This window comes from Cherax quadricarinatus, chromosome 24 (assembly GCF_038502225.1).
Source record: "Cherax quadricarinatus isolate ZL_2023a chromosome 24, ASM3850222v1, whole genome shotgun sequence".
NCBI classification, from domain to species: Eukaryota; Metazoa; Arthropoda; class Malacostraca; order Decapoda; family Parastacidae; genus Cherax; species Cherax quadricarinatus.
Window position 1 is genome coordinate 15,582,204 of NC_091315.1, and position 12,037 is coordinate 15,594,240.

General features: G+C 35.7%; 1 protein-coding gene across 1 annotated transcript; it reads left to right on the forward strand.

Annotated features, from left to right (window-relative positions):
• The first annotated feature begins 437 nt into the window (after positions 1-437).
• Positions 438-2,521, forward strand: LOC128690698 (pro-resilin-like). The gene is made up of 3 exons (XM_070088494.1): positions 438-581; positions 1,219-1,287; positions 1,420-2,521. The coding sequence occupies exons 1-3, from the start codon at positions 465-467 to the stop codon at positions 1,645-1,647; spliced, it is 414 nt and encodes a 137-aa protein (XP_069944595.1). The 5' UTR covers positions 438-464; the 3' UTR covers positions 1,648-2,521.
• The last annotated feature ends 9,516 nt before the right edge of the window (positions 2,522-12,037 follow it).

The window sequence follows — 12,037 nt, forward strand, 5'->3', positions numbered from 1 at the left end:
ATTTAAATTCAGCTACAATTTAATTTTATTTATCCAAATCATTTAAATAGATGGACATCTCAGACCCACACTCCCAGACCTCAAACATAAGATAAGTTGGTATACTAGGTGGCAGATGTTGTCGTGGTATCTAGGTGACGGCAGAAACAGAAATGCATTTAATTTATCGAAATAATATCGAATTCTTGACTGAAGGTAACATCAGGTTCGTCAGGCTTGTATAACTCAGCATCAGTAAACCAAGTATCAACGGAGCATTGTGCTAAATAATTAAAATGTCAAGCATATTAATTTTAATTATAGCGTCAATAGTTCACCTAAAAATTAAAATTTGAAAACTCTGTTCAATGTGGAGAAGCCTAGGTTTGTGTGTTGTCCAATATATTACACTTACATAACAAGATAATCGAATTTCAACCAGAAAGAGGAACACCAACAGTCATATGTGACTTTGGTTGAGCGTGATGGGAGAAGCTGATAACTGGGGGTCTGGCTGGAGGTATAAAGTCAGGTTCCTGGCCAAGGACGAGACAGTCATTGTTCACCATCTCTGCACTGCACTGCTAAACATGTTCGCTTCAGTGAGTATTATTATTCACTTTTCCTTCAAAAAATGTGCCTTACATATATGCACATAAAGAATATAGATCAAGCTTCAAAAAATAATAAGGAAATGGATGTTCTTTTTTTAAATCATAATTTATAATTCATTTTTTTTTTACAAAAGTTTATGTATTTCCATTTCATATAAAAAATATTTTATTACAATAAATATCCTCCAATATTACAACAATAATCAATTGGCCTCATTCATATTTTACATTAGCTACGTAACTCCCTTAAACGTTCACATAACAGTAAAATCAAAACAATGTTTCTTTCGTTCGCATGTTCCATGTTATAACATTTATTATGAAAAACTTAAATCTCAGAATCATTCTAGCAAATAAAACATTTAAGAATGGCTTCTGTTTTCACTACAGAAGTATTTCAAAGTTTAGGACAGTCAATAAATAACAAAAAAGGCACAAAAGGTGTGTGTTTAGGACAGTCCGTTAAAAATAAGTAGTCAAATAATTTTGAACCTGAGAATAATATTCTAATGTCCAAAAATTCACTGTTTAATACAGTTTTATAAGGTAATCCATATTATGAACAATATAAACCAAGGGATGTAAAATAATAATAAAACAAACTTCTAACTTCTTTTCCACACAGGTGGTGTTGATGAGTATACTGGTGGCCGCAGGTGTGGCTCTCCCAGGGGGATACCAACAACCCTCCTATGTAAAGCATCCAATATTTTTATTCTTTATTGTAATTATCAAAATGTTATACAGATGCATTGCAGTTGTTAAAATAAAATTTATTACCTAATAATATACGAATAATAATTCAAGCATGCTTATGTATTCCCAGGCTCCGATCCCTTATAATTTCAACTATGACGTCAACGCTGGAGCCACCAACTTTGGCCAGCAAGAGAGTGGTAACGGTGGCAACGCCAAGGGCTCCTACTGGGTCCAACTACCAGACGGTCGACTCGAGAGAGTTGATTACTGGGCTGACGGTAGTGGATACCATGCTACCGTGTCCTTCCAGGGCACTGCCAAGCATCCCAGTTATGCTCCATCTTATGGTTACTAAATGATGCCCCTATAATTATAATTTGTCTTAGTCATTTATTAACAAAACTTATTCTACATATCTTCTAATTTGACAATGTTTTTTATTACTACATACTCTTCAGAATGCATCGGTAATAAATTGTCTTAGTGTTGATGGAATAGGACGGTTGTGTTATAAAACATTGTTTTTGTCAGCTAATTACATTTGAGAGTGATCAAGCATCTGCTGATTTACTAGACTTACGTTAACACTCAATTCATAAAACGGAAAGTCAACATAGAGTGATGAACTAATTGTTTTCATTGTTAAGTCAGCATTGTTGGGTGTTTTTTTCCAACTTTGTTTCAATGGCTTCATGGACGTCCCTTGTAGTTTGTTTATCAACCAGTTGCCGGTTTATTTTAAAATTTATGAACGTAAAAACTTTTTGACAAATGATCTGAAGAATGTAAATACTTAATATAAAATAATACATATGAAAATCAATTTATTTATATATTTCCTAATGAGTTCCCAGTGAGAAATGTTACATGAACTTAGCATAGGAGATAATGAGACGCCAGTTTTTATTTAATGAATCTTAGGATTATTAATTTAAAAGAAAATATTTTTAATCTTATATGATAAATAGCTTGCAAAACTTCAAAGATTCAAAGAGTTTAGTTGCTGTGTATTTTTTGGGTAAAAGTAAAAACATGAGTTTGATAATAAAAAAATTTATTTAAAAATATTTTAAATAGCAAATTGTCAGAAGCTGCATAAACATGACCACTAAATGAAATTTTATCCAGAAACCGATTTGAGGTATAAAGAAAAGAACAAACCATTTGTGTTACCATTATTTAGTTATACAAATTATAAATTATTATTTCAAGGAGACATGATTATTGGAATTATTGACCTAAAAGATGTTGAGTACATGATGTGGCAGTATTATATAGGTGAGATTCAGAAGCATTGACAAATACATAAATAAATAAATAAATAATAATAATAATAATAAATAGTAACAATAATAATTAATAAGTAATAAAAATTATTTATTTTCACATGACGCAGTTTTTAACAAAACTGGATAAAATTTAATAGTACACATGGAATGCCTCTGGTTATGCTGAGTATTGGCAGCACAGGTTAAGAATATTGTAAATATGGAATGGTCCAGTACGACTGAGTCTTCCAGGGCACGAATATAGAGAAATAATTATGAAAAAAATAGTTTTGTCATTAACATGACAGAAATTATTGTTGTTAATATAAGTTTAGAGAGCTGTTATATGGTGTTTATAAAGTCTTCAAGAGTGTCTTCCTCGTCTGTTTTCTTTTTTTCTCTGTAAAAGTTAGAGAAGGCAAAAAGAGAAGTCGAATAAAATCTTAATTATCAATGTGATGAGTTGAAAATGCCTGACCCAACTTCTTTTCAAAGTGTAATGAAGTGTATGTTTAGTATCGAAGTGTAGTGAAGTGCATGTTTAGTATCGAAGTGTAGTATAGTGTATATTTAGTATCGAAGTGTAGTATAGTGTATATTTAGTATCGAAGTGTAGTATAGTGTATATTTAGTATCGAAGTGTAGTATAGTGTATATTTAGTATCGAAGTGTAGTATAGTGTATATTTTGTATCGAAGTGTAGTATAGTGTGTATTTAGTATCGAAGTGTAGTATAGTGTGTATTTAGTATCGAAGTGTAGTATAGTGTGTATTTAGTATCGAAGTGTAGTATAGTGTGTATTTAGTATCGAAGTGTAGTATAGTGTATATTTTGTATCGAAGTGTAGTATAGTGTATATTTAGTATCGAAGTGTAGTATAGTGTGTATTTAGTATCGAAGTGTAGTATAGTGTATATTTAGTATCGAAGTGTAGTATAGTGTATATTTAGTATCGAAGTGTAGTATAGTGTATATTTAGTATCGAAGTGTAGTATAGTGTATATTTAGTATCGAAGTGTAGTATAGTGAATATTTAGTATCGAAGTGTAGTATAGTGTATATTTTGTATCGAAGTGTAGTATAGTGTGTATTTAGTATCGAAGTGTAGTATAGTGTATATTTAGTATCGAAGTGTAGTATAGTGTGTATTTAGTATCGAACTGTAGTATAGTGTATATTTAGTATCGAAGTGTAGTATAGTGTGTATTTAGTATCGAAGTGTAGTATAGTGTATATTTGTATCGAAGTGTAGTATAGTATGTGTTTAGTATCGAAGTGTAGTATAGTGTATATTTAGTATCGAAGTGTAGTGGAGTGCATGTTTAGTATCGAAGAGGGTAAGGGATGACAATGTATTCAGTAAATTGAAAATACAGAGAAATCATAGCCAGGTGTCTTCACTGAAGAAGATGAGCAAGAGATGAGAGACTTCCTATTTCATTTACAAAAGCTTTATTCTGCAAGTGGCCTGCAAGGTCACCGGACTTAACTGTTTGTGACTTCTTTCTTTGGGGGTACGTGAAGAGCACAGTTTACGTACCACCACTACCTGCAACCCTGGAGGAACTGAAAATTTCGATCACTGAAGCTGTTCGCATGATAACACCAGATATGCTGCAGAGTGTCTGGACCGAACTGGACTATCACAGCGATGTTTGCCAAGCAACCAGAGAGGCGTACATTGAGTGCCTTAATGCTACACTATACCACATGAAACTGAATGAAATCCTGCATCTGAAGCTACTAACTGTGAAAGATTATTACAATAAAGTTACACGTTATACCTGTTTGAAATCAGGGAGTGTTCTTGTGGACACACTGCATTATAAAGAGATAATATCTTATTATTATACTATAAAGGAGATATACTAGGAATAAGGTAAAATGAGTTATATATATTTACATGTGACACCTATGCTACTCTGAGACCTCTCTCCCTGCTTTGGTTGCTCCCTTGCAACATTGCACAGCTCCTGATGACGCACTGAGAAGTGTGAAAGTACTTGAGCTAAAGATTTCCTCCCCCTCCCCTCTCTTCCCCCCCCCCTTCCGTGGCTTGTCCTACATAGTTAAGATCGCCCGTCTGCGATTGTTTGCATATTTACAAGTGTGTTAGCTAAAACAATAGAGAATCATTCTCCTCCTTTTCTGTGGCTACAGTCATTATTTAATCTCCTCTCCTGTCAGTGCACTGAATGACTTGCAATTTTCTCTTTTTTCTTTCTCACTCGCTATTTGCTTATTGTCCAGAAGAAACACAAACGTCATCTACTTTCATCTGAAATCTGTGGGTTAATTCGGAACTGTTGCAGTCACAATACCCTGACTTTTTCTTAACTAAATCCTTTTTTTTTCTAGGTCTGCATAACCAATTGCCAAACTATTTACGAACATTTGAAACTGATTAAACTTGTGGGGCTAACTTAGGCAATTGTCCTAGCTAAGTTTGATGACCTCCTCTTGGCCACCATACACAAGCGAATGAGTTCAAGATTCAGGACTTCTAATTTATGTAAATGTGAAATAAAAAAAAATGAGATTCGACTTTCGGCATATTTCCGCTGGTTTGAGCTCATATATGAGACTCTTCACGACACCCAACCCTTAAATCTGATCCTTCAATAAGTTAAGTTCCAGTTTATGAGCCTCACAGGATTTAAGAACAGCTTCAACTTCTGTATTCGCTGCTGAAGTTCAAGCTGTAGTCCATGGTCTACTTAAGTATAACTGCTATTCAGTATTACCTACTCAATTATATTTCAGTACCACAGACCTAATATATCAATATAACTAACATCCACACAGTTCCCACAACTACTAATTACACTAACTTACAATTTTTAACATTTTATCCAGTTCAAAATTTCAACTGGTTGTTTTAAGGTAACTTTGATACACTGATCACGAATCTAACCTTGTTTAGTCTCTATCACAAGAGGGTTCTTGAAGTATTAAGTATTATGATCGATGTTTTTGCTAAGCTTGAAGACCCACATAATATATGCTACCTAACAGTCATACCTGGAGTTTACCTGGAGAGAGTTCCGGGGGTCAACGCCCCCGCGGCCCGGTCTGCGACCAGGCCTCCTGGTGGATCAGAGCCTGATCAACCAGGCTGTTACTGCTGGCTGCACGCAAACCAACGTACGAGCCACAGCCCGGCTGGTCAGGTACCGACTTTAGGTGCTTGTCCAGTGCCAGCTTGAAGACTGCCAGGGGTCTATTGTTAATCCCCCTTATGTATACTGGGAGGTAGTTGAACAGTCTCGGGCCCCTGACACTTACTGTATTGTCTCTTAACGTGCTAGTGACACCCCTGCTTTTCAATGTTGCATCGTCTGCCGAGTCTTTTGCTTTCGTTGTGAGTGATTTTCGTGTGCAAGTTCGGTACTAGTACCTCTAGGATTTTCCAGGTGTATATAATCATGTATCTCTCCCGCCTACGTTCCAGGGAGTACAAGTTCAGGAACTTCAAGCGCTCCCAGTAATTGAGGTGTTTTATCTCCGTTATGCACGCCGTGAAGGTTCTCTGTACATTTTCTAGGTCAGCAATTTCACCTGCCTTGAAAGGTGCTGTTAGTATGCAGCAATATTCCAGCCTAGATAAAACAAGTGACCTGAAGAGTGTCATCATGGGCTTGGCATCCCTAGTTTTGAAGGTTCTCATTATCCATCCTGTCATTTTTCTTGCAGCTGCGATTGGTACAATGTTATGGTCCTTGAAGGTGAGATCCTCCGACATGATCACTCCCAGGTCTTTGACGTTGGTGTTTTGCTCTATTTTGTGGCCAGAATTTGTGCTGTACTCTGATGAAGATTTAATTTCCTCGTGTTTACCATATCTAAGTAATTGAAATTTCTCATCGTTGAACTTCATATTGTTTTCTGCAGCCCACTGAAAGATTTGGTTGATGTCTGCCTGGAGCCTTGCAGTGTCTGCAATAGAAGATACTGTCATGCAGATTCGGATGTCATCTGCAAAGGAAGACACGGTGCTGTGGCTGACATCCTTGTCTATGTCAAATATGAGAATGAGGAACAAGATGGGAGCGAGTACTGTGCCTTGTGGAGCAGAGCTTTTCACCGTAGCTGCCTCGGACTTTACTCTGTTGACTACTACTCTTTGTGTTCTGTTTGTGAGGAAATTATAGATCCATCTACCAACTTTTCCTGTTATTCCTTTAGCACGCATTTTGTGCGCTATTAAGCCATGGTCACACTTGTCGAAGGCTTTTGCAAAGTCTGTATATATTACATCTGCATTCTTTTTGTCTTCTAGTGCATCTACGACCTTGTCGTAGTGATCCAATAGTTGAGACACACAGGAGCGACCTGTTCTAAACCCATGTTGCCCTGGGTTGTGTAACTGATGGGTTTCTAGATGGGTGGCGATCTTGCTTCTTAGGACCCTTTCAAAGATTTTTATGATGTGGGATGTTAGTGCTATCGGTCTGTAGTTCTTTGCTATTGCTTTACTGCCCCCTTTGTGGGGCTATGTCTGTTGTTTTTAGTAACTGTGGGACGACCCCCGTGTCCATGCTCCCTCTCCATAGGATGGTAAAAGCTCGTGATAGGGGCTTCTTGCAGTTCTTGATGAACACGGAGTTCCATGAGTCTGGCCCTGGGGCAGAGTGCATGGGCATGTCATTTATCGCCTGTTCGAAGTCATTTGGCGTCAGGATAACATCAGATAGGCTTGTGTTAACCAAATTCTGTGGCTCTCCCATAAAAAATTCATTTTGATCTTCGACTCTCAGTCTGGTTAGCGGCTTGCTAAAAACTGAGTCATATTGGGACTTGAGTAGCTCGCTCATTCCTTGCTGTCATCTGTGTAGGACTCATCTTGTTTAAGTAGGGGCCCAATACTGGACGTTGTTCTCGACTTTGATTTGGCATAGGAAAAGAAATACTTTGGGTTTCTTTCGATTTCATTTATGGCTTTTAGTTCTTCCCGCGATTCCTGACTCCTATAAGTTTCCTTTAGCTTAAGTTCGATGTTTGCTATTTCTCTGAACAGTGACTCCCTACGCATTTCAGATATATTGGCCTCTTTTAGCCGTTCTGTTATTCTTTTCCGTCGCCTGTAAAGGGAGTGCCTGACTCTTTCTATTTTACATCTACTCCTCCTTTTTCTTAGAGGAATAAGCCTTGTGCATACATCGAGTGCCACCAAGTTAATCTGTTCTAGGCATAAGTTGGGGTCTGTGTTGCTTAGTCTATCTTCCCAGCTTATATCGGTTAGGACTTGGTTTACTTGGTCCCACTTTATGTTTCTGTTATTGAAGTTGAATTTGGTGAATGCTCCCTCGTGACTAATCTAATTATGTCGGTCTGGGGCTCCGCGCATACATGTCTGAACCTCGATTATGTTGTGATCTGAGTATATTGTTTTTTATATGGTGACGTTTCGTATCAGACCATCATTGTTAGTGAAGGTGAGGTCTAGTGTATTCTCCAGTCTAGTAGGCTCTATTATTTGCTGGTTTAAATTGAATTTTGTGCAGAGATTTAAAAGCTCGTGTGTGTGTGAGTTTTCATCAGAGCTGCCTCCTGGTGTTATCACTGCAACAACATTATTTGCTATATTCCTCCATTTTAGGTGCCTTAAGTTGAAATCCCCCAGGAGCAAGATGTGGGGGGCAGCAGCTGGCAGATTTTAAAGACAGTGGTCAGTTTTTAACAGCTGTTCCTAGAATTGCTGGGACGTAGCATCCGGAGGCTTGTAGACTACCACAATGACTAGGTTTTGGTTATCGACCTTTACTGCTAAAACATCCACTACATCATTTGAGGCATTAAGCAGTTCTGTGCAAACAAGTGACTCTGCGATGTACAGGCCATATTATGCATATGTATAGACATATATATAATATATATATATATATATATATATATATATATATATATATATATATATATATATATATATATATATATATATATATATATATATATATATATGTCGTGCCGAATAGGCAGAACTTGCGATCTTGGCTTAAATAGCAACGCTCATCTTGCCATATAGGACAAGTGAAAATTTGTGTATGCAATAATTTCGCCAAAATCATTCTGAACCTAACGAAAAAAATATATTTCACTGTGTTTGTTTAGTATTAAATTATTGTAAACAAATCTAAAATATATTTAGTTGGGTTAGGTTAAAATAAATTGTTCTTGTTATAATAAGGTTAGGTTAGTTTTCTAAGATTCTTTTGGTGCAAAATTAAAAATTATTACATTAACATTAATGGAAAAAATATATCTTCAAACGTATAAGAGAAAATTTCAGAAAGAACTTAATTTTAAATGAGTTCTTGCTAATTGACCAGTTTTACATATTCGGTACGACATATATATATATATATATATATATATATATATATATATATATATATATATATATATATATATATATATATATATATATAATAAATATATATATCTCTATGTATATATATATATATATATATATATATATATATATATATATATATATATATATATATATATATATATAATATATATATATATATGTATATGTATATATATGTCGTGCTGAACAGTTAAATTGCTCAGTTAGCAAGAACACATTTAAAATTAAGTCCTTTCTAAAATTTTCTCTTATACGTTTAAAGATATATTTTTGTTCAATTATGTTAATGTAAAAATAAATAATTTTGTACCAAAAGAACCTTAGAAAACCTACCTAACCATATTATAAGAAGCGCAATTTAAATTAGCCTAATCCAACTAAATATATTTTAGATAAGTTTACAAAAATTAAATAATAAACAGACACAATGAAATATATTTTATCGTTAGGTTCAGAATGACTTTTGTGAAATTATTGCATACACAAATTCTCTCTTGCTTTATTCGGCAAGTAGGCCGTTGCTATTTAAACCAGAATCGCAAGTTTTACGTATATATATATGTAGGTATATATATATATATATATATATATATATATATATATATATATATATATATATATATATATATATATATATATATATATATATATATATATATATATATATATATATATATATATATATATATATATATATATATATATATATATATATATATATAAGCAAAACAACCACTCTGAAAGAATAGAGAAATTCCAAGCGCTTTCGTGACTACTCACATTATCAAGGAACATTATCAAGTTCCTTGATAATGTGAGTAGTCACGAAAGCGCTTGGAATTTCTCTATTCTTTCAGAGTGGTTGTTTTGCATATTCTGAAATCACCTGTTTACTGTGATCTTATTGCATATATATATATATATATATATATATATATATATATATATATATATATATATATATATATATATATATATATATATATATATATATATATATATACATTGTCTACGTCTACAGCAGGACTCGAACCTGCAAACTCTGTATCAGAATCCACAGCATTTTACCACGGAGCAAGACCCCCAGGGGGTAAAGCACTGTGGACTCTGATACAGACTTTGCAGGTTCGAGTCCTGCTGTAGACGTAGAGGCGAAATATCCACAAACACTGATCTCTAGACGAAGGAGATTCGAACCTACGAACCTTGGAACAAGGTACGAAGTGCTTAACCATCCGTACCACACTAGACAATACCTTGGCGCCCAGTTCACGCTAGACGTTTTGATCCAAGGCAGCCAGCTTTCAGGCAGGAGGCTTGCAGCTTTTCATCTCATCCCCTGCATACATCGACCAACTACAGATTTTAATAATGCCAGGAATTCGCAAGAACAGACGAAATATTCATAAACACTGATCTCTAATTCTGTTGCAGTTGAGGTCTGGCATTGTAGATATAATACAGACTGAGCACACCGTTTAAGCCTAAACTATTTACATGCACTAAAGGTTCTCAGACTGTTGTTCATTATCTCCCTATCTCCTGCAACTTATTTAAATTCAGCTACAATTTACATTTATTTATCCAAATCATTTAAATAGATGGACATTTCAGACCCACACTCCCAGACCTCATACTTAAGATAAGTTAAGAACATAAGAACATAAGAACGAAGGAACACTGCAGAAGGCCTACTGGCCCATGCGAGGCAGGTCCAAGTCCCTACCGGCTTAAGCCAATGCACCCAACCTAGTCAGGTCAGGTCACATTGACTTAAGGGAGGAACACGGCAACCGACCTGTTAGCACAAGCTATCAGGTCCAACTCACACCCACCCACATCTACTCATGTATTTATCCAACCTATTTTTAAAGCTACACAACGTTCTGGCCTCTATAACGGTACTTGGGAGTTTGTTCCACTCATCCACAACTCTATTACCAAACCAGTACTTTCCTATATCCCTCCTGAATCTGAATTTTTCCAACTTAAAACCATTGCTGCGAGTCCTGTCTAGGCTAGATATTTTCAGCACACTATTTACATCCCCTTTATTTATTCCTGTCTTCCACTTATAAACCTCAATCATATCCCCCCTAATTCTACGTCTTTCTAGAGAGTGCAGTTTCAGGGCCCTTAGTCTATCCTCATAGGGAAGGTTTCTGATACATGGGATCATCTTTGTCATCCTCCTTTGTACATTTTCCAGAGAATTTATATCCATTCTGTAATACGGTGACCAAAACTGTGCAGCATAATCTAAATGAGGCCTAACCAAGGATGTATAGAGTTGAAGAACAACCTGAGGACTCCTATTATTTATGCTTCTTGATATGAAGCCAAGGATTCTATTAGCTTTATTGCGAACACTTATGCACTGTTGTCTTGGTTTCAGATTACTGCTAACCAGAACTCCTAAATCTTTTTCGCAATCCGTAATATTAAGATCTACATTATTTAGTTTATATGTGGCATGGTTATTGTCCTGTCCAACATTTAGAACTTTGCATTTGTCTATATTAAACTGCATCTGCCACTTCTCCGACCACTGCATCAGTCTATTCAAATCTTCCTGGAGTGCTCGAATGTCCTCGTCAGAATGAATTCGACGGCCTATTTTGGTGTCATCGGCAAACTTGCCGATGTCGCTCTTTATGCCCTCATCTATGTCGTTTATGTAGATTGTGAACAGCAGGGGGCCCAACACTGACCCCTGTGGAACACCGCTCGTGACGCTTCCCCACTCTGATTTCTCCCCATTTATGCAAACTCTCTGCTGCCTATTTGTCAACCATGCCTCTATCCAGGAAAAAATTTCTCCTCCTATTCCATGTGCTTTAATTTTCCTCAATAGTCTCTGATGTGGGACCCTGTCAAAAGCCTTACTTAAGTCCATATACACAATATCATATTCATTACCATGATCTACCTCCTCAAATACCTTAGTGAAAAAAGTTAATAAATTCGTAAGGCAGGAACGCCCCTTTGTAAAACCATGCTGAGATTCGTTGATTAATTTATGCTTTTCAAGGTGGCTACGAACTGCCTCGGCAATTATTGATTCCATAAATTTTCCCACTATGGAGGTTAGGCTTATTGGTCT